This window comes from Prionailurus bengalensis, chromosome F2, assembly GCF_016509475.1.
Source record: "Prionailurus bengalensis isolate Pbe53 chromosome F2, Fcat_Pben_1.1_paternal_pri, whole genome shotgun sequence".
Taxonomy (NCBI): Eukaryota; Metazoa; Chordata; class Mammalia; order Carnivora; family Felidae; genus Prionailurus; species Prionailurus bengalensis.
Window position 1 is genome coordinate 9,013,476 of NC_057353.1, and position 24,011 is coordinate 9,037,486.

The 24,011-nt window shown below is 41.2% G+C and overlaps 1 protein-coding gene across 9 annotated transcripts in view; it reads right to left on the reverse strand.

The window, feature by feature from the left end:
* Nucleotides 1-1,091: 1,091 nt before the first annotated feature.
* BPNT2 (3'(2'), 5'-bisphosphate nucleotidase 2) overlaps nucleotides 1,092-24,011 on the reverse strand; it is a 36,463-nt gene continuing 13,543 nt past the window's right edge. The window contains exons 2-7 of one of the 9 annotated variants that reach the window (XR_006300448.1): nucleotides 20,493-20,655; nucleotides 19,274-19,369; nucleotides 8,637-8,798; nucleotides 3,542-7,160; nucleotides 2,889-2,950; nucleotides 1,092-1,226 (exon numbers count right to left, since the gene is read on the reverse strand). Coding sequence is in view for 2 of the 9 variants with exons in the window: in XM_043601113.1 (XP_043457048.1) it covers nucleotides 6,889-7,160; nucleotides 8,637-8,798; nucleotides 19,274-19,369; nucleotides 20,493-20,655 (693 nt within the window). In the remaining 7 variants the exon portion in view is untranslated. Of the gene's footprint in view, nucleotides 7,161-8,636; nucleotides 8,799-19,273; nucleotides 19,370-20,492; nucleotides 20,656-24,011 lie in introns of all 9 variants that reach the window. The other 8 variants (XR_006300445.1, XR_006300449.1, XR_006300443.1 and 5 more) reach the window with 8 other exon arrangements.

Consider the following 24,011-nt stretch of genomic DNA (forward strand, 5'->3'; position numbering starts at 1 on the left):
GAATTATAATGGATCGTGTGAAGTGAAGTAAGTCAGATGGCGAAAGACGGATACCACATGGTTTCGTGTGGAATCTAAAAAACAGACAAGCAGAAACAGACTCATAAACATAGAAAACGAATGTGATTGCCAGAGGGGAGGAGGGGTGGGAGAATCGGCAAAACAGTGAAGGAGAGTGGGGGGTACAGGCTTCCAGTTATGGGCTAAGTCACCAGGGTAAAAAGTACAGCATAGAGAACACGGTCAAGGGTATTGTAACAACACATGGTGACAGTAGCTATGCGTGTGGGGAAGCACAGCACTATGCAGAGGGTTGTAGAATCACTGTTTCGTACACCTGAACCTAATGTAATATTGTGTCAACTATCCTTAAGTTTCTGTGCTTTCAAAATGCTCAGATTTTAGAAACAATTTTAAAAATAATGGCTTATATTCCAATTTTTTTCTTAGGATGTAGAATTGTCATTTTTTAGATGAACAAACACTATGTTTCTGATGCAGAAGTCAAGGATGTGAAATCGTCGAATTCATAACATGAGGCTAATGACTTCTTTGTATCATCTCTAAGACTCGAGGAGTACATAAGCCTTGGAGATCTTTCTCAGCGTGTGATTTCTATCACTGCCTTCCCACAATTCTGTTGTCTTTGCTTCTTTTGCTCTTTTTCTATCCTCCCTCCACCTTAATTAAACACATCTATCGAAGAATGCAAATTACACTTCCGTTATGGCTATGTTTGCCTTGTATGCCCCTTTTCATACAGACGCCTTTTCTGTACCCGGTGTGAGAAGACCGAGAATCCCGGAAAATTAAGCGTTCAAAAGCAGATGCACTCATAGAAAAAGCAGGATAGACGGCTCCAGGGGCTGAGGGGAAGGGGACACGGGGAGTGGCTCAATGGGTAGTTTCTGCTTGGGATGATGAACGGCTTCTTCAAAAGCACGGTGGTGGAGGTTGTACAATGTTGTGAATGTATTTAATGACACTGAATTGTGCACTTACAGATGGTTAGAACGGTAAATCTGTGGATGTGTGTTACCCTAGTTTAAAAACAGAAAGAGAGGAAAAAAGCAGGTGCAGCACACCATCTCTTCCAGACATCACCAATTTATTCAGAAAATTCAAATTTCAGTTTGGCAACGTATGTCCAGGGGCAGAGAGTTTGGGATAGTCATTTCGTTGGAAGCAATCACATTTTCTAGAGATAAACGTCCATGGGGTAGCATCTGAAGGAAAGAAAGCAAAACTTTTAAAACTAATTTAGTGCGTGGGGTGATAATCATAAATATCTGCAGTTAACAAAACAATCAGCTTACACAACTGAGGCATGAGAAATGCTTATGCTAGTAGTAACCCTTTATTCAGTTCAGTTCAACATACATTAAGCACCTAATTTGTTCAAGACACTGGGCTAGCTGCTGGGGCTGAGGTGGAAACACAAAAATCACCAAGACATAATCCCTGTCCTTAAGAAGTTTACAACAGCACATAGAACCATGAGTGCTACAGGTGAGGCACAAAATAACTGCTCTAAAGCCATGGAGGGAGGAGAGTTTGCCTCTCAGTAGAGATTAAAATCGGGACCCCCCTGAAATTTGGTGGTGTGGGTGAGGCAGGATACAGCATGCCAAGTAAAGAAAACTCTGGGGTCTAGGCAGGTCTCGGCCACAGCAAATGAACTAGCTCCCCTTTAGGTTTAAATGTGTCAAAAGGGAAGGGGTATTCGAAGGGAAGGGGCATGTTTAGTTTAATCCTTCTCATCGGCGTTAGCCTATTACAAGGAAGAGATCCACAGGAGTCAGGTCAATTAAGAAAGCAAAGTTTGAAGAGGCAGGGACATGAACAGGAAACACCATTTCATAGTTTGGTGTAAACTCAACCCCGTGTGTATACACCTCTAGTAGCTTAAGTAACATCATCAAATGGGGGGAAAAGTCCATCAGGAGCACCGCAGTTCATCATGGCAGAACAGGGTGTCTCTTGTTAGACTCTACGACTAGCTTTGGTTCCTGCCAACGGAAGACGTCATGTTACACGAAAGTCAAAGTCCATATTTTACACATGATATTAAAGTCCTCAAACGTTACCCCCTCAATTCAGCATAAATGATGATGAGAGAGAATCTGGGGACAGAGATGGAAGTCCCCGTAGGTAAACTGACCTAATAAGGACTTTGGCATGCTGTATTTCCTATTTAAAAAAATACAGGATGAGCACGTCCCTCCTGAATAATAACTTACTACGCATAGAACATACTCCAAGAGGAATTCTAACGCAACGTGCTACTAATCAAACATCACAGTTTCTGCTTTTGTGATTTACACAAATTACCTTAATTATAATACTTTAGGGAACATGTACAAACACAATATGTAACGTTTTAATATTATTCATCAGCTTTAACTTCTAAAAGTTTGGCTTGTATTATCTCAAAAAAAAAAACAACAAACTACTTATAAACCTCATTTTCCCACAGAATTAATTCACCATCCAACTTTAAAAATAATTTTTTTTAAAAAGAAACCAACGGTAAATTGGAATGCTAACACCTGCCAGGTTTTGATAAAATGAAAATAAACAACTCACATAAACAGCACCTCATAAATCCAAAACCTTCTTTTGAAGTGCAAAGTTCAATTCTTGTCCTCTTAGTAACTGCTAATTGGAAGCTCCCCCCCCATCCTCCCCCCCCACCTTCAATCCAGGAACTGTTCTGGTTTAAGTCAGGTGACACACAGTATTTTTTTTTTTTAGCATCAGTAAATTATTGATATGGTACCACGAACAAAGAGCTAATTTTTAGAAACCAAAGCAACTCAGAGGACTAGCAGAACAGATACAATAGCACACTGAAATGATTTAAAAGTCAAATAAAAACCAAAACGTACCTTACCCTGGTCTTGTATTGATTCAAATGAAAAAAACCAAAGGATGAAGTATCATTTCAGACCTATATACATCAAGATGCCAGTTCTTATAAAAACGCACTTCAGTTGTAAATGCTAGATTATGCAAAAATAATTTTATATCAATTGTATTTAACTTTAATGAATTTTCCCCAACTCTAATATTAAAAATGTTAAAAGAACTTAAATTTTAATGGCAAAAAGTTCCTATTTTCCCCATCTATTAAAAAAAGATTTTGTTTTCCCTTATTAACATACAATGCCCTATTGTTAAGGCACAACTTTTTTTTAGGATAAAAATGAAACCGTAGAATAGGTTTATTTTACACAACAGTTACAAGACAGACGTTTTGTAGGCATATACTGAAAATAATGCATCTTAAATTCAACCCGGATCAAAAACGCAAAATCGCCGTTTCTATCCAGGACCAGTCAACACCTAGCCAACGCAAACAGCTGCAGCTAGAATGATCCAAGCGGTTTCTATTTTTAACCTGCCAAAGATTGTCTCCATAAGGCCATTTTCAAGGTGTTACCAAGGAGAGGCAAGCTGGATGTTTTCTTTTCTGGGGAACAGGGCGTAGTGGCACCCCAGCTCTCTCTACTTATGCTGAGCTATCAGAGAGAGTTCTCACCTTCCAAGCCCGAGTAAGATCCAGTTTCTGAGCATCTGAGACCAGGGCAGAGCTCCCCATCTCTGGGGGCAGATGTTTGCGGCCTCCCTCCCCTCCCCTCCCCTTCCCTTCCCTGGACGCTTGTTCTTCCGGACTCTCTTCTTAGCCGCAGCCCCTCCCCCACTTCTTCTGACTCAATTTGCACAATATTCCAAGGGCACACCCCGCAAACGGAATTTGCACAATTGTTGCTTCAACCACATCAACCAAAGCACTTCTCAGCTTCATCATACAGCCATAAATAATTCGCTTGAATGCGGATTTAAAATCAAGAAAAACCACTAAAATTGGGGGAAAGAATTTTGCCCGGCAACTGACTACCGGACAGAAATGATCCGTCTCGTAGGCTCTCGGTAATCTCCGCGGAAATAGGGACAGAAGTGTGAAAACGAACAGGAAAAGCAAGTTTTCTTAAGCAGGCCTATATACCTACTTCTCGTATTGACTGCATTTTCGTTCTGTGAAGAACGGATCTGAAGAAATGCTCCGTACAGACAGAAGCACCGGATTAGCCTTGACAGGGCGGGTCTTTGTGGTTTCGAAGGTGATCTTCCCTTACTTTCTGAGACGTCTCTGAAAGGTAACGGTCAACCAGAACTCTGACGAGGCTTCGTCTCCCTGGCTGGGAACTGACCTAGCGTCTCCGTTCTACCGGGAGATCTCAGCAGCCAACCTGGAGAAAAGTAGGTCTATGAGAGAATTCAGGGGTTGAGCGTTGGGGAAGGGTGCTGGTCAAGAAAGAGGGGCAGAGAGCGAAGAACATTAAGGGGCTGAGGGCATCGAGAACAAGGTAAAGACCAAGGGCAGAGGAAGGGGACGGCCGGTAAGTACTGAGGTTACTGGCGTCCCTGTTTTTACTAAATGTGATGGGTAAAACTCAAATTTTAAGGGAACACTGTGCTCTCAATGAGGGTAAAGATAAAGGAAAGAGAAGGCCAGGAGTCAGGGAGGTTCAGGGTCACTAAAAGTTAAACTCTAATTATTGTGCTACATTTTAGAAGTGATTTTATTTCTGTAATTCTGGGAGATATTACATGCCTTACTTATTCATGGTGTTTCACTGGTATGTTCTGGCACAATGTCTCACATAAATAAATATAAACACCGTTCTTTGTACTTCTATTAGTTCTGTAATGTAGACTGACTTTTGGAAACAAAAGCAAAATCTGAAAACGAACTCTATGAAAGCACCTAAAAACCATTAGTAATTAGCCTCTACCCAATAAATTATACAAATAATGCATTCAACTGCCAGCCAGTATCTTAATTTTTGCACGCAAGCCCTTCGCAAGTCATTATCTACATGCAGATTAATGAAATTAAAAATAAAACCAAAGCAGTCATGCTTGCTAATATGAACTAGTTTCATTTCCATGAAGTTAGAAAGTTTCCGTCTATTGCTGAAAAAAACAAAAAAACAAAAACAACCAACAACTCCCAATCAGACGCCGGTTCCTAGTATGCCGGTCCTGTTTCCCCATATTTGACACATTAGAATTAACTGCTTCTACCACGGACTCTGGAAATAATACAAGCCTCTGCCATCCCTCCTGAGAAAAAGTGTTCTCACTTCATTGCCCAGTAGGAAGGTGAGCTCTCCGATTTTCTGTTCTGAATCCCTAAGTCCTGTTTAAATACCAAGTGTCCCGACTACCAAAACGTTGCATGAATTTTCATTGAACAAAATCCTACCTATTGAGGCCCACTCCACTCCCAGACTGGTGACCAGCTACTGGATATTGAGGAGAAACACGTGCATCCTACCGGATTCAAGTCCCTAATGAGGAAGTAAAGGGCTTTGGAGACCGTGTAAAACGCAGACCTAAAGTTGTATGCACATCCCACGAGATGAGGATGTCCATTCTTTGGTCAATTTTACCTCCAAGATAGGAAAATAAATGGAAAGCTATTTTAAAGAAAACAGAATAAGCCATCCCTCCCCCTTTATCAGAATGTTATACAATACGAAGTCACATGAAATAACGGTATTTGTTTACATAAAGTTTCCAGATCTCACACTGAGAGAAATCCAGCATCCCCAGGAAAAACAGTTCACAGAGTAAGGGGCTAATTATAGTGACTCAGTGAAGACTCAACCGCCTTTCTTCCAACCAGATTCCACACACCGAATTTTAAAAAATTAATCAAAAAGTAACATTAACCATCATTATTTTAATCTGAATGGAAACTTCAAAGTATCTTAAAAGTTACTACCTTGAGAGTTTAGTTAGGTTAGGTGCATTTATTAACGGTAAAAGCAACCAGAAATCATTCTTGATAAGGAGAGAATCTCTACATTCAAACCTGGCAAATTGTTTAAAAAGTACTAAAACAAAGTTTTTTAAAATAACGAAAGCTAGCTTAAGCCATGTAATTGTCAAATAAGTCAAATAGAATCATTTATATTCTTATAGTGCATCATTTATCCCTAATGAGAAAATGTACCAAAATCCTAGTGCTAACCCTGAAACCTTAATCCAGACCTTATGAGTTAAAACTAAATGTTGGTCAGGAGGGAAAGGATGGAACCATGCACTGTCCAGAGCAAACGAAAATCAATAGGAAGATGGCAGAAACGTTGAACCCAGGGGTACAAATACACTGTTCTGTATCAAAAGAAAACAGAACAAAACAAAACACACACACGGAAACTACAATTACAACTCAACCATCAAACAGCTATATTCTCGACTAGCTGGTGAACCTGTTATTAAAATTTCAAAGAATGAAAACAATTTCAGCTTTTTCTATTTTAATCCTTAAGAAATATTCAGCAACAGATAAATAGAGCATTTGTTGCATATTAACGAATGTGTGGCTGCTTGTGCTTTCTATCTGCATTAGGGGTAAAACCCCCAATAACTTTATTTTCATTGAGATACAATTGTAAAGTAATTATTAAATCTACACAAAATCAATCCTTTCTTCAGCCCAATTCTATATGAAAGTACGATCAAACAGTGAAGGTTCGTGATGTTGTGTGAAAATGGTGACTCAGAACAATGTACTCAGCTGTAGATTTTAATTCACAAATATATATATACACACATATATATATATGCGCCTTGTGTATGACAACTGTACGAAAATCGTCTCAAAAATAAAGACAATACTTGAGACACGAAGCAACCCATTTTCCCTGATCTTCCATCCTATTACAGGGAAAATAAGTCTCTGATGCTTCATAAATACTTCAGAAAGTTCAGGATGGCCTTAACCATGCATAGTCTGCACCGATGCTTTGAAGCTCCCGGCGCTTCGGCGGACCATTCAACTTGGGAAGAGCTGTGACCTGTAATCAGCTTTGCTTATTTATGTCCTGTCTTCTCTAGATCTGGCAGTTTTCTGACCAGGGCTTGGTGGTTCATTCTGATGCTGGCAAGGAGCCCTCCTTCAATGCCGTCGGACCCAGTGTAACTGATTTCTTCACCACTCAGGGTAGTCATATGCCCCCCAAGGGCTTTTAAGATGGCGTTGCCAGCACATATATCCCATTTTTTGATGTATGTCACATGGATATACAGATCAGCTTTTTCTTGACTCTTATCGGGTACATCCAAGAGTGCTAAGACTTTATAACCTAAAAGATGAACACAGAATTTAAGTTACTATTCCCAAGATTTAAAGAGAGTAGCTTCCTGTTTAAGAGTACATTGTTAAAAGTAACGGCACAGGACGTGAGGCGTTCTCTTGACTGTGTTTGCAAGGGCCAAGTCTAAAATTATCTCAAAATAGTTTTGTTCTTTTTATTTTTTTTTTCAAATAACAGCCAGACATTAAACCCAAATGAGCGGAAAATATACTGCAAAATAACTTACGAAGCTATTCTTAAGTGTAACCAAACACACATCTATAATTTTTTAAATTTAAATCTACTTTGTGGTTGTTTTCTATGGAATGATACATACACTATGTCTCATTTCCTACGGAATACTACACTGAAGCTAAATCCATCTAAATACCCATGAGCGCTGGATTTGAAAGACCAAGCACTACAATCTGAAGCCCTTATTGTAATGAGGCAAAGTTTTTAAAAAAATAATATAATAAAACACACAGATGAAACCAGGTCCAGAATCTGGTTTATCCCATTCCCACCAGGTATTCTGAACCTCATCTTTCCTAACCAGCCTAACAGAGAGCTTATAAGAAAACAATGAAGTCATATTAAGTAAGGTACCTATATGTAATCACTAAATTAAAATTACTGGGCTTAAAAGTTAATCAGCATTACTTTTTCCTTTATTACTGTGGTGAAAAGGTCTTCAAACACACGTTTCTGACCACAACGTGTTACTCATTGGAGTTAAAACACTTCTGTCCTATTCGACGGCACTCAAAACAAGGGGAGGCAAACAGCCTGTGAGCCACATCCAGGCCATGTGCCGGTTTTGTAGAACCCTAAGGCCACGAATGGTTTTCTGTATTTTTAAAGGGTGCCAGAAACCCAGACATCCAAGAGGGTCCATATGTGGCTCGTAAAGCCTTAAACATTTATAGCTGGCCTTTCAGAGAGAGTAAGCTGACCCCGGATCAGTAACGCAGGTAATAAAACGGTAGAGAACGTGCGACGAGCTGGGTGGCCACTAGACTCGGGCTCGCCCCGGACACGAAGGCTGAAGAGTTCAGAGGTGTCGAAAGTGACCCGCGGATCAGCCACTCTAGGGAGCCTCGTGATGACACCTGGCATCGTTCTGACATACGAAGTATCGGAATGTGCTGGATCTCCCCTCTCCTCACTGATACTCCTGCAGCGAAGCTCCCAGCGCGATGACTTATGCTGCTGATGTGAAGATGCCGCTTCAGTGTTCGAGGAGCGGGAGTCACCGGGCTGAGACGTGCCGCTACCGTTGACACCGTGGCTCATACGAAGGCATGTGTGACTGAGATCCCACCCCAGACATTACCAAGTAGGAGACCAGGCCTATCGGGAGAGCACACGCTCTATCCTCCCTTTTCTTCCCGAGCACAGGGCAAGCGAACCTTCCTCCTGACAGAAGCCCTGACCGTGCTGGGGACGCGGGGCACCGGCGCCACAAGGGGGGTAGGAACATACCGGCACCACCAGCTGGGATAATGGTGGTCTGGTTTCCAAAAGTCTGAAGAGCAACCTGCTTGACCATTCCTGAATGGGAGCGTGACACAACGATCCTCGGGGTCCTCTCGTTGTAGGAAGTGCGGGCTTTCACGTTGGACCCACCATCTACCATGGCCCAAGCTGAAAAGCAAATATAATACCCATTAACAGCACTGAAGCTTTTTGAAACTAAAACTCAACGTACAAAGTGTTGACTGGAAAAATATCCTTTTACACAGAATTGCTTGTATTTTTTTTCCAAAACGGAAATATTTTTTTTCTGAGAACCAGAGTAGTATTTAGTATTTTTTTTACACTAACAGGCAAATATGAAGACCAAGTTAAAAAAGGCCGCGTAATCCTGCCCAACCAGAGATAGTGGCTACTAAAGACTTAACGACGCCCAGGTTCCAGAGCTCCTTGTGAGCTGCTGAGTGCTCACTGGGATTGCACCCCAATCTCCCTGTAGCTCGGCCAGCGTCTTCCCCTCCCCTACACAAATAACTCTTCAGGAAACATCCTGCGTGCTCATCTCCACATCAAAAGTCTGGCTTCTGGGGAACCCCCCCTGTGACCACCCAGGACATAAGCAGCAAAACTAGTCACCCTGGATAATTAACAACTTAAAACAGGTTTTGCTCCTATACTACCCCTATTTCTGATACGTTCGTAGTTTCAATTATTTACATATCGGACCCATCTCGTAAGGGAGCTTTATAAACATAAGGCAGCTCAAGGGGGGAGTCAGGGTTATGTATCTGCTTTGTTGGAGAGCGTAAAAAAATGCTCTAGATTTCGAAATAGAACAGGAACTTATAAGAAGGTGAGGAGACCCTCGAGATGGCTTGAAATGTTTTTTCTCGGCTTGCAAATTTTCCTCAGTGACTACCAAGCTATACAAGAGAACGGACTTACTCAGAATCATCCCCATTAGCTTGGTGCTCTAGCAGTCACTCACCACGGGGAAAAACAGTCCGCCATGGCTACATGCTGTCCGGACGACAGCAGCTGCATTACCACTTACTCCTGGCTGCAGGAAAACATCAAAAAAGTGAGCGGAGTCGGGGTTTCTGAGTTCCCCGAAGATGATGGCAGGCTCTTGGACTCCTGTCACACTTCTTTCTAAAAACCACACACAGCAACAAGGAGGACAAATACGAACACCCTTCATCAACAGCTAAGGAATCAGTAGAAGATGGAGACTGGTCACAAACGCAAACTTCGGAGAAAGAAGAGAAGTAAACACTGAAGGTCAGCAGAATGAGTGCCGCGGCTGATCCCAGGGTGGGGACTGCGGCAGGAGCTCCGGACATGCCAAGAGGTTGGAGGACTCTCGGTGGTGGGAGAAGTCAGAGAACAGTGGCTGGGATTTCTCCCCAGAGGGAAAAGGTCCCATCTGAGATGCGAACTCCTGAAAGCGGGCCTGAAATGTGGCAAGAGAGTGGCGACAAGAGGAGGCCAAGAGAAGACACAGAGCCCAAGTGAAGTCCTGAGGGCACACGACACCTATCGGGAAGTGTCTCCATGAGTGTCTCCACGAGAGACAAAGACAGGAGACTGCAAACAGAACTAAAGAAAAGGAGGAGTTGGAGATAAGGGCCCTCCTGAAATAAGAAAGCAGAAGGGTGGAAACAAAACAAGATGCCTGCTAACAAAGATAATGTCTTCCTCACCCTAACGAGAAGAAAGCTCCTGGGCTGAGAACCACCCAAACACCTTCCCACAACTCCGCAACGGCCGTGCCGCGGCCCAAATGGGAATGAGAAATGCGGACTACTGCAAAGTCCGCTGAAACCAGAAGAAGAAAACACAATGAATGAAGGTCGAAACGTTCCAAGCTACTTGAAAATGCTCATAGATCAAGCAGAATAAAACGGTAACACAATATTCTAGAGAAGAAAGAAAGAAAGAAAGAAAGAAAGAAAGAAAGAAAGAAAGAATTTAGAAACAAGAAAGAAACAAGAAAAAAAACCCAAAAGAACACCATGGAACAAAGAAACAACTGAGGACAGGTAGAGAAGTAGGAACGTAGTGAAACGAAATGGGCCCTCACGTAACGCGGGGAAGAAATTGAAAACGACAACAACAACAACAGAAACACAAGATGGCTGAAGACTTAGCCCTAGATGGTGGGATATACGGAAGGGCAACAGCGTGGCCCAAAATCAGAGCAGGCAAGGAGGACGGCAAAGGATAAGCGAAAATGAGAAAACTGATTAAAGGGACCAGAGAGAAGGCGACACACAGACGTCAGCGGAAGAAGAGTCAGTATATACATATTAGCAGGTCTCTGAAAAAGGGAACCAGAAGCCATGAGATAGAACCCGTTGTAAAATTACGGTCCAAAAGATCATGCCTGAAAGAAAAGAGGACCGAAATGTCCACACGGAGAGACACACTGTGTAGACATCTGCCCAGAAAGCCAACTCTGTATCTGACATCTAGAGTTCCATTATTAGACTTTCAAGATAAAGTTCCTTGGCACTCCACGCAAAAACACCAAGCTCCTTACAAAGGAAAGAAAATCGGATTATCGGCTTCGCTGCCAACGGGATTCAACGTGCACCCGCACAGATATTAATCAGTTCAATATTTTCTACCAGTAACCAAGAGAAAAGAGTACAGCGGGGGTAAGACAGTGTCCTACTAAAATTCATGCCTGCTAGGAACCTTTGGAATGTGACCTCATTTGGATACAGGGTCTTTGCAGATGTAATTCAAGTCAAGGTCACACTGGATTAGAGTAGGCCCTAAATTCAGTGACTGGTGTCCTTACAAAAACAGGACACACAAAACACAGACCGAGAGAATGGGAAGGAGGTGGCATGGAGTGATGGGTCTACAAACCAGGGCACCAAGGGATGTCTCACACCACCAGAAGCTAGAAGAGGCAAGGAGTGTCTTCAAGAGGGAGCACGGCACTGCTAACAACTTGGTATCAGACTTCTGGCCCCAAAACTGCGAGAAAATAAATTTCTGTTGTTGTAAGCCCTCAAGTTTATGGAAATTTGCTAGACCACCCAAAGATAGAGGGCTAAACCAAAGAGTTTGGAAGTAGCTGAGTCTTTCATGTATCAAGGCTACAGGAAGAGCTTTTAACACGTTAAGAACTCAGATAATAGGAAGGACAGCTATGTGCTAGCTCTTCTGAAGTAATCCATTAGAGGATGAGCTTTAGCCAACTAAAGGAGGACTGAAGAACACTCAGCAAAAGCACTGTTGGTCAGCACTGAATAAATTTAACTGGGGATTTAAGAGGAAACCAAAGACAGGAATAAAGGTTTCGGAAGAATCAAAGTGTGTAAATGATCTGTGTGTAAGAATCAAAGTGTGTAAACCAATCACAGTTGATTGGTTAGAGTCAAAGGATACCATGTAAATCTAAAGAGCTGAAGAGCAGAAAGACACAGGTCGAAAAAGCTACGACTGACTAAAATGGGATGGTGGTCAAGGAGGCTAAAGGAAGCTAATTTCTTTGCTGCTCATAGGGGAGACCCAACGGACGATACCTAAGGACTACATAATGAATGGCATTTAAACAAAAAAGTTGTATACAAAGGTATTTTAATAAAGAGTAGGCAACAAAAAGAACAAATTTAACTTAAAAATAATAACTGTAGGTTGAATCACACTGAATACATAAAAATCCATGAGATGTCAAGGATATTAAAAAAATAAAGGAAAAATCCTGCTCTTCCTGGAAAAAATAACATCTGTTTCCGCTGGAGGTCATTTTTACCCAAAGTCCTTACTCAGAAATTGGTAAAGAAAAAAAAGTTAACTATGTATTTTGTCTTTCTAGTAGGAACTACATTTCAGGATCAACAATTCCAGTTGATGAAATTGCTCTACACACGAATTTTAGTTTTGAAAACAGTTTTTTTGAAAAAACACACAGACTTAGAAAATTCCATTTTACATCTTTAACAGATCTTTTTAAAAAAATGTTTATTTATATTTGAGAGAGACAGACGGAGGTGTGAGCAGGGGAGGGGCAGAGACAGAGAGAGAGAGAGAGAGAGAGAGAGAGAGAGAGAGAGAGAGAGAATCTGAAGCAGGCTCTGAGCTGTCAGCACAGAGCTGGACATGGGGCTCGAACTCATGAGCTGTGACATCATGACCTGAGCCGAAGCTGGACATTTAACCAACTGAGCCACCCAGGTGGCCCACAGCTTTAATAGATCTTAAAACTATTTTGTGAAAGGCTTAATGGAATCCTGATCTCAAACGGTACCAAAGTATTTCTCCAGACTACCTGCTGATAGCCAGAGAATAAAAATAATTTATAGCAGATCTAGTCATGACCACTTTAAACATCTTAGCATCACTAGTAATGAGACAAGATAGGATACGTCATGTAAAATGATGCAGCAGGAAGTACATGATGAGTATCTACAATGTATTGACAAAAATGCTAACCTTAAGCCAGTCAAGGTTTCGGATCTAATTTGCACTTTAGAAGAAAAAGATATGAAAAATAAACAAGTTAAAGGACACCCCGAGCAAATAATCAGAGAAATCCAAAGAGCAGGACATTATGTAACAAGTAACTTGATCTCAACAAGTAATGTCACAGGGAAGAACAGGACTAGAGGTTGTTCTAGATTAAGAGAACTTGGGCGCCTGGGTGGCGCAGTCGGTTAAGCGTCCGACTTCAGCCAGGTCACGATCTCGCGGTCCGTGAGTTCGAGCCCCGCGTCAGGCTCTGGGCTGATGGCTCAGAGTCTGGAGCCTGTTTCCGATTCTGTGTCTCCCTCTCTCTCTGCCCCTCCCCCGTTCATGCTCTGTCTCTCTCTGTCCCAAAAATAAATAAATGTTGAAAAAAAAATTTTTTAAGAGAACTTAACAGAGCAACAAAAAAATGCATGTCATAAGACTGGATCTTGGTTTGAAGTAACCAGTTGTGAAATCCACTTTAGTAACAATTGAGGGAAGGGGTGCCTTGGTGGCTCAGTTGGTTAAGCATCCGACTCTTGTTTTCAGCCCAGGTCATGATCTCACAGTCTGGTGAGTTCGAGCCCCGAAGAGGGCTCCGTGCTGACAGTGTGGACCTTGTTTGGGATATTCTCTCTCTCTCTCTCTCTCTCTCTCTCTCTGCACCTCCCTTACTCATGCACACACTCTTACTCTCTCTCTCTCAAAATAAATGAAATGAAATGAAATGAAATGAAATGAAATAAAATAAAAAGAAACAACCAGGGAAAACAGGAGTATTGGATCAATTTTAATGTTAACAGAACTGTTATGTAGAAACATGTCCTTTTTAGAGATGCACAGTGAAGTATATAGGGATAAACTGTCATGATCCTTGTAATTTTCTTTAAAGCACATGAAAAAAAAAAAGGAAGCAAACATAAAAATGTTCAACTGTTAAATCCAGAGGAAAGAGCATGTGGAAATTCAGTACAATTTATGTTTGTTTGAAATTATTCATAAAAGTTAAAAAACGAGAAAGAAGAAGAAAAAAAATTCTCTAAATTCTTTTTAGAAATGATCAAAAACCATGGTTCTACTAAGAAGTGAATTTACAGTGCTACATCTCTAGAGGTCAGTATTGTCTAAGAGAATAAAGACAGTATCTCTTGATAGTATCAGAACAATTTAGGTAAGAATTACTAATTTAATATTTTAAAAATATACTTCATGTTACATAATCTCAGTACATTCTCTTATAACACTTACACAGACAAATTATTTCAAGCACTTTAAAAATTCAGTAGGTGCTTAAATAAATGATTGTTGGTGAAGAGGTAATCATGAAAAGGTAAAATAGCAGCTAAAAGAATGGACTCATTCTATCTGTAAGATATGCTAAAAAATAAAAGAAAGAAAGAAAGAAAGAAAGAAAGAAAGAAAGAAAGAAAGAAAGAAAGAAAGAAAAAAGCCCAGTAGGAGATAAAAAGTGGTTGGTACTTTGCTAACACAGACCTCAGACATTGTAACTTCTTTCTAACAGCTACAAATTTCCCCTGCGTGGATACACTACACTTACACATTTATACATTACTCTGTTAAAATACTATGCAAGTATCTGTTGCTTCTAAGAATTTCAAAGGCAATGAATTACTTCTAGCTAGGTATGATAAGGATTTGGATCAGTTTGGCTCTGACTACTGCCAATAACAATACTATCTAGCTCCCATTAGAGTCAAGTGTAGCTAAATTCTGGTAAACATTTAATACTTGACAGTTGGTACTCTGCCAACATCAATACACAGGCTGGATCTGAAAATAACAGTCCAAAAAGAGGACACAAGCCAAACAAAGCTTCAATCCAGGAATAACAGGTCAACCCGCACCTAATTAAGGACATATCGATTCTTCTGGAATGTCCGCTCACTAGCAAGCACCGTGTGTTCCAGCATACAGGGCAAGTCGGCTGCCTCACAGAAGAACAGGGCAGTTTATCATAACTTACAGGAACGTTTTTGGAACACAACTTGTTCCTAAGTTAGAAACTTCTGGCTTTTTTATTTTAAAGGAGGTAAGACTATAGGGGGAGAGGATACATGTTCTTACAGCATAAAGATTTTTTTTTTCATGGGCATTTTATTATTCTTATTCTCCCCTACCCCTAGAATGAACAGATGTGGAAATCAGGGCTCCAAGAATGTGAATCTATTTGCCTATCCTGTGTCAACTTTCTCTGCGTTTCCTGTATTACGATTCTTACTCTCTTTGGAGCAGCAGGCTGTCTGCAGCTAAGGGTGCCATGTGACCTCTGGCCAACGAGATGAAGAAGCAGGGGGCTTCAGGCTACTCTTTCCTAACACAGAATATCTGGGAAGAGATCTTTCGTCCCTCTTCTTTCCTCTTTCTCCCAGCCTGGAACAGAGCCATTGTAACTAGAAGCACCCATCTCCGTGAGGCTACAAACAAAGAGCCACCTTCTAAGGAAAGAAGCAAGAAGTCAGGTGCCTAAGAGGATCATAAAGCCACTGAAGCACCCTGCCCTTTGGCCATCTCACTATGTGAGGAAAATAAAACCTTTACTTGTTTACCTACTGTAATCAGATTTATTTTGTATGCAGCTAAATGCAACCCTAACTGATACAGATAGGCAATGAGCAACACTGTCAAAGGAGGAGTCCACTATACTTCAATTAAAAAAAAAAAAAGTAAAAGAAAAAAACTGAGACAGGACTTCAAAGACTTAAGCCCTGTACATCGCCTTTATATGTTTGTTTTCTCTTTTTTAAATTGGAAGTCACCGTAATTCATCTTTTATACGCTTTCCAGGGGTATTTTGAGTTTGGAATGAATGTCAGTACATTTCATAAACTGTGAAAATACTAAACAAATATCAGATATTAATAAGGAGTAGTTAGCTCTTGCTGTAACACTTTGAACTATGTGGCTTTCGTAAGAGCTGCTCAGCGTCTTTTCTCATCTATAAAAAATGGCAATAACAACACTTTGCTTTGTCGCAGAGTTATCACAAGCCTCAAATGAGAGAACTCGGGTGTATTTCAAACAGTTAAACACTATCCAAATGTTAGGAATCGTGGAGTTGTGAAAATGGCGTGATGTACTGATTTGCGTAGTATTTGTCAGGTTAACTGCTCCGCCTTGAGGCACATATCAAACTTCTGAGTCCCATTTTCTCATCCGTAAGTGGGAGTATCAGTAGTAAGTGTATCCTTCCCTCATGAGTTATACTAAGTGTAGCAATACTGCTAAGTTGAGTTATGTTCCAATATCCACTCGCCCTACTTTCCCCGAAGTGACAGAATCCCTGAACTGGATGCTTGGATGCCCACCAAAAATAAAGACTACATTTCTTAGCCTCCCCTGCAGCTGGTTTCAGCTACATTTTGGTCAATGGGACGTGAGCTGAAGCGATGTGTGCAACTTATAGGTCAAACCCTGAGTGGACAATGTCCTCCACGTCTCCCTTCTGGATCCTCTGCACTGGTGGAATGTGAAAGAAGCAGGGGGCCATCCTCAGTCATGCAGAAGCGGGCAGCAAAACTGAGCACAGCAAACGAGAACAGCCTGCATGCCCGGTCTGCCTGCATGCACGCTGTCAGAGAAGGGAGAAATCAACTATTTTGCCGAACCTCTGGCATTTTGGTGCATTTTGTTACAGAAGCCTAAATTAGCGGCCCAACCCGTATCCTAACTTACTCGGTAAGGATTAAAGGACATATGTGAAAGCAATCCACAAACCATAAGGCAATTATATAATTTATTTTAAGGCACCCTGTCGGCAGTAATGGCCTCAATCTTTTGTAGCTCATCAAACTGTCAACTGTAAAAACTATCTGAATTATGAAAAGAAGATAAAAAGTCAAACACCACAAAGCAGATGTGGTCTTGAAACACAGAGCCAACATTCAAGTATATGTTCAGCCTATCTCAGAGCAGCTGGAATTTGGGACGCAAGGTTATTCTGCAAAGCAAATAAATGTTAAGAGTCATCAAAAATTAACCTTGTCTCCATTTCTGTCCACTTGAGAGCCAGCTTTTTTTTTTTAATTTTTTTTTTAACGTTTATTTATTTTTGAAACAAGAATAGACAGAGCATGAACGGGGGAGGGTCAGAGAGAGAGGGAGACACAGAATCAGAAGCAGGCTCCAGGCTCTGAGCTGTCAGCACAGAGCCCGACGAGGGGCTCGAACCCACGGACCGCGAGATCGTGACCTGAGCCGAAGCCGGCCGCTCAACCGACGGAGCCACCCAGGTGCCCCAAGAGAGAGCCAGCTTCTTTAGGCAGTGGCAGCCACACCACCGACATGCAGTGGAGAAGGCCAGAGTAAGCGCCAGTGCTGTATGGGCTGTCGCCACAAATCACCACAAACAGGGCGGCTTACGAGGAAAGAAACGTATTTTCTCACAGGCCGAAGGGCTCAATGGTCAAAATCAAGATACTGGTAGGGTTGAATCCTTCTGGAAACTCTACGGGAGGATTCATTTCATGCCTCTCTCCTAGCTTCCACCATCTCTGTGCCTTCGCCCTCCCATCCTCTTATCGTGTGTGTCTCTGTAACCTCAGTTTCTTATAAGGACACTCTCGCTGATTTAAGGACCTACCCTAATCCAGGAGGACCTCATCCTGGTACCTTAATTACACCTGTAAAGACCTGACTTCCAAATAAGGTAGATTCTAAAATTCTGATGTCATGGGTTTATGTTCCCCAAAAGGTATGTTCAAGCCCTAATCCCCAGCATAGCAGAATCTGACCTTACTGGAAATGGGGTTACTGTGGACGTAATCAGCTAAGATGAGGTCATGACCGGGGAGGTGGACTCTTAATCCAATATGGTGTCTTTGTAAGAAGAGAAGCCACACAGAGCCACGGATACACAGGCAGAATACCGTGAAAAGATGAAGGCAGAGACTGCAGTGATGTGTTCAGAAGCCAAGGAACACCATGGACTGTTGTCAAGCTAGTAGAAACTAAGAGAAAAACCTGGAAGAATTCCCCCTTACAGGTTTCAGAAAGAGCATTTCTCTGCCAAAACACTGATTTTAAACTTCCAAGCCTCCAAAAACTGTGTTGGACTATATATCTGTTGTTCAAAGGCAGTTTGTGGGTTTTTTGTGTTTTTGTTTTTATGGCAACCATAAAAAACTAACACAGGAGTGAAAATGAATTGGAAAGGGGCATTATTTGACCCACTAAACTTGGTCAATGCTGGCGCTGGCAAAATGGATACTGTCACCATCAGGAACCTCATCAGAGTGGAGCCAAAAGGACTCTTGATGGGAACTACCGATTCAAAGTATGAGGAGTCCCTTCAGACTGTCAAGGATACCGCTGACACCACTAACTGTCACCCTCAACTTGTACATCATGACAACTCATGGTGTCTTTCTGGACTTGTAACTACAGTCCACGCTATCACTGCTATCCTAAGACCGTGGCTAGTCTCTCTAGCAAACCATAGCATAATGGCCGTGTCCATTATGTGCCACAGTCCACTGGCACTTGCAAGGCTTTGGGCGAGGTCATCCCGAGCTGCACGGAAAGCTCTTTGGCACGGTCCTCCACACTCTCAACTCCCAATGTGACCATCACAGATCTGATCTGCCTTCTGCACAAAGCTAACAGACATGACCACATCAAGACGGTGGGAGAGCCAAGGGTCCAATGGAGCTCTGAATGGTGTCCAGGGCTACACGAGGATTAGCCTGATTAGTAAGACTGTCACCATGACACCATCCATTTTTGATGCTGAGGTTGCCAGGTTGCCATTGCCCTTAACCACCACAGTTTCCTGACACGACAACAGATTTGGCTAAGGCCACTGGATGGTAGATCTCAGAACCCACGTGGAATCCAATGTGTATGAGCCCTGGACCTTAGCCCCAGCCACAGCACAAGAGAAACAGAGAGGAACACAGCGTGTGCCCAACTGGATTCCTCAACACTCTCCATCTCTCATGGTCATTCACGGTTTCTGTCCTCTAAAGAGAGTTTAGAAAGCTCTGCCTCATTACGTGTTATCGTTACCAACACCAAATCCCCACTGTATCCAATGAAAGGGTGAGGTATGGTGGGACTGACCTCAATAATTATTGAGCTACAGTTGCGATTCTGATAAGGCAGTAAGTACTATGGACACATGATTTAGTAACGTTAACTCTTGGGAGCTCTAGTGTATCTCTTACCTGTGTATTCAGAAAATGGCTTATGTATTACTCCTAGCACAGGTTTACCATTCACAGCCACACACACCATAGTAGTGACATACTTTCGAAGATCCTCTAGGAGAAAAAAAAACACAGAAAACAAAAAAACCCCAATAACATACGTTATTATTAAAGTAAGTAATTTTAAACTAGTTTTAAATTTGAAAATCAAGTTAAATACTTAGAATAGTCCCTGCACAAGAGAGGCGCTCCCATTTATTATCACTATTATATAACCAGGCCAATCTCAGTTTAGGAAACATTTTTATTAAAAAATCCCTCAATATTCTGTATTTCTACTACCTACTTCCGCAAAATACTTTCTAGTTTCAGTTGCTATTAGACACCTAGTGTCTTCCTCCTGTTCTCCAAATAGTTACCTACTGGGTGTCTATTATGGGTCAATCAAGGTCAGTGCTTAAGGGCTAGAACACAAAGATGAAAAAGTAGAAGGCCCCACATTCAAAGAACTTACCATCTAGAAGGAGGGCACATAGATAAGCAATTACCTTTACTATATACACCAACAGAGCAGAGAAAAAGCAAGCATTGGATATCTCAGTGTAAGAAACAAGGCAAGAGAGAGGATCCACAGAAATGAAATCTGAGCTAGGCCTAGGTAACAATACAAACAAACAAAAAAGAAAATGCGGTGGGGGCAGTAATTCTCCATGTTGCTACTTACTTACCCCTGGATGCCTACGACTTACTACGATGAATTCTAAAGATAAATGTATATGCAATAAACCCTCAATTCCTCAAATCACGAGTAAATATTATATTGTGGCTACATAAATAAATACCTGAATAATGTACACCTCAATATATAATAACTCAGTATGTAAACAAACACCTCAAGAAACAGGTGTCCAACAGGAACCATTTTGTTGTTGCGACTGATAAAAATGTCTTTTCACTGAAGGATCAGTGAGTGATATAGTGAATCACGACCACCACTAGGAGTATGCCATAATATAGTGGTTTTGGGGGGAGAAAAAGGTTGAGAATACCTGGGTCCATCCAAAAGTTTCACACCACACTGCATGAATCCAGCTCTCTGTCTTAAAACCTAATTGGAAAGGTTTGCGCCAAATTGGTAAAGTATTTACCCACCAAGTATATACCACCCGTCTTTGTTCTGATTCTCCAATATATAATGGCAATCTGAAGTCTGAAGTGAATTTTCATGTGAAGTCACCTGTATATTCCTGTGTAGCATCCAGTGGATCGATCCAGACAGTAACGCTTTCTGCTGGTACCTCCTTGGGGGTGGCGATTTCCTTCAGGATGTCCTCAGGAATCTTACGGTCCCATATGATAACCTCCTGATCAGCTGCATCTACATGTTCCTCAGTATTTATCTGCACCAAAAATAGATGACAGTTAAAACATTTAAAAAGAAGAAATACCCCCTCAGAAAACATGAGAGAGAAACTTTTCAGACCGAATCGCATCCACTGGAAGTCGGTAAATCCGTATGTTTATTTTGAAGCATTTCGTTACAAAACGGAAAAATATAAAAAATTCCAGCAACATCTTGCCTTCAAGTACTATTTATTTAACTTAATATTCAAGTTTAGTTTATTGCCTCAGAGAATCCAAATATAGAGAAATATAGAGAAATTAATCATCAAAGAAACAAGCTATTTAAAGCTTAATGATATTCATAAAAAACAACAGATCTAAAGTGTGAAAACAGATTGGCAATATTATGGAACACTGAACTGAACGCGGTAACTATAAGGAGGAGAAAAGTGACAATGGACTTGAAAGAAATATGCTTTAGAACAGATAATTCATGAATGCTAAGAGTCACAATGTCCTAGAAAAGTAATCATCTAAAATATAGCTTTGATCAATAGAAAAAAGAAACCTGGAAATAATGAAAACAGATAATAAACTAGCATATTATAAAATATAAACAAGGCTGAAATGAGTAATCCAGACAGACAAAAAAGAGCCTTCTCTTCACTATACCAAAGGTAAGTCATAGGATAAAATGCTAAAGTCAAATTTTCTGTTTTTATTTACTAGGACACAAAATTAAAATATAAAATAAATCTGACTTACATAAAAACGTAAAGGTATAGGGGAGTAGAGAACCACTGCTTTCAACAGTAAGCTTCTTAATGAATACTTAAAACATACTCTGCTTTGTAAAACAATGATTTAAATTAATGTATTACAGGGCCGCCTGGATGGCTCCGTTGGTTAAATGTCCATCTTTGGCTCAGGCCAATATCTCGAGGTTGGTGAGTTCAAGCTCTGCATCTGGCTCTGTGCTGACAGCTCAGAGCCTGCAGCCTGCTTTGGATTCTGTGTCTCCCTCTCTCTCTGCCCTTCCCGTGCTCACTCTCTGTCTCTCTTTCTCTCTCAAAAATAAACAAATGCTTAAAAAATTAAAATTAATATATTACATTTATATTTACTTTTGTAAATAATGACACACCTAAACGAGGCAACCTGAAGAACTGACTGCATTTTAAGAATTGGGTTAATAACAGACTGTCAACTTTATTCATGTACTACCTTATCAGAAGACTTCCTCTATCAAATCATAACATCCACATGCAAGAAAAATGTCTCCAAAATGTGAGTTTCCAGTAGGGAGTAAGACTGAAGCGAGGCAGGCTTTTGGGTACTGTGCTTTCTGACAAGCTCCCTTTCCACAGCAGATCACTGTGTTTGTGTGGCACGTAATGGCATGCCCAGACCCCATACCACAGTGTCAGAGTGATGATAACACTGACAACTACATAAGTAAACAGTCACACATGATAAAAACCCTACAAATACCAGCAATCTCTGGAAAGTGCCTGAACTATCCCAAATTGTCACAGAGAAAGTTAAAAACTGTAATATTCCAGAAAGAGCCACTTAAATAAAAAAAATATTTTTAATATAGTGTAAACATCCAATTCATCCATTCACTTATCCCTTTAGTGATTCAGCAAATTTTACTGATTGCCTACTACATGCCAGGCAGTTCCCAGAACCGTGTACAACGGTGATCAACTTGAGACAAAAATCTCTGAAACAGGTGATATGCTGAACAGTGATAACAAGGACATCTAAAATATGGCAGAGAAGCACCGGAAGCATGTTGTAGGAGAGCAGAAGGGTTACTGCTTAAGATAGGGTGGCCGGGATTTTTCATACTAGCCTAAAATTACAAACTACCAAGTGTCCATCAACTGATGAATGGATAAACAAAATGTGGTACATCCATACAGTGGGATGCTATTCAGCCATAAAAAGAAATGAGATACAATTCATACTATAGCAAGGGTGAACCCCCAAAACATTATGTTAAGTGAAATAAGAAACAAGAGACCACATACTGGATTCCATTTAATGTGAAATGTCTGTAACATGCAAATCTATGGAGACAGTAGATCCATGGTTGCCTGGGGTAGGGGTGGGAACACAGATGAGTAGTAATTGGGCACAGGGATATTAGTAGGGTGATGAAAACTAACACTGATTAATGACAATGGTTGTACAGCTCCGCAAATCTAGTAAAAACTAGTGAACTGGATATCTGCAACGGGCAAATGATACTGATACGTAAAATCACGCTGCAATAAAGTTGTTTGTTTTCGAAGACAGGGTAGCTAAGGCAAAGGCGGTGTTAGAGTGAAGATTTAAAGGACGTGAGCCTCGCCAGGCATCTGAAGTTACATCCTTCCAGCCCACGGAGTAACAAATGCAAAGGCGGGAGGTGGGAGCGTGCTGGTATATTCAGAGCAAGGAGGCAAGTGCGGCCAGAGCAGAGTGAGCCCGGAGGAAGGAGCCGGAGGTAAGGGTGGCGACGGAAACCTGACGGTGAAGGACTCCGCCGGCACCTCACCGAATCGAGCTGCCCTCCATCATAACCTCTGCGAACAGCGTGCACAGCGTCCTAGCCGTTGCAGAACGCTAAGGGAGGGCGGCGAGCATAGAGAGGCAAAGGGATAGAAAGGAAGAAGTCATAACATGCAATTCATGACTTACTACTGAGAGAATCCAAAAGAACTTGTAGATAAATTATAGGATAACAGAACTTTCACAGCCAAGTCTCTAGGTACAAGATCGGTATTTAACAATCACTCGCATTTTTTACCAGCAACAGATACTAGCGACAGATATTAAAAAAAAAAACCAGATTTAACATAAAAATGGAAGCCACTTCAACTAACAAAAGTAAATTATTTGGAAATAAATCTACCCAAGATGTGCAAAAACAGTACAGAGAAAATTAAACTGTATGAAAAAAATATTAATTACTGAAAAACGACAAAGATGTCAATTCTCCCACCAGTAAACTATAGATTTAATGCAACTCCAATTGAAATCCCTATAATTTTTTTTTTCTTTCTTCTTTTTTTAAACCGCTTCTTGGAAAAAGAACAAGGCATTTTGGTGACAGGGGCGGGGGAGGGAAATTATCATGGTGGGCTGACTTTCCTTACCAGTTATCAAGACTTACCTTAATGCCGGAATAATTACGACTGTGGCACTGGTGACATATTTGGCTTTTCCCTGCAGCTTCACTGAGAAAGCTACACATACATATCAAGTGTGATGGCTTGATAGGTGGTAAAACAACTACCACAATCAAGTTAACTACTGCATCTATCAGTTGTTTTGTGGTGAGAATGCCTAAGATCTAGTTAAGATCTATTAAAATTCAGTATCATTAACCACAGGCATCTTCCTATGTATTTGAACCTCAGAA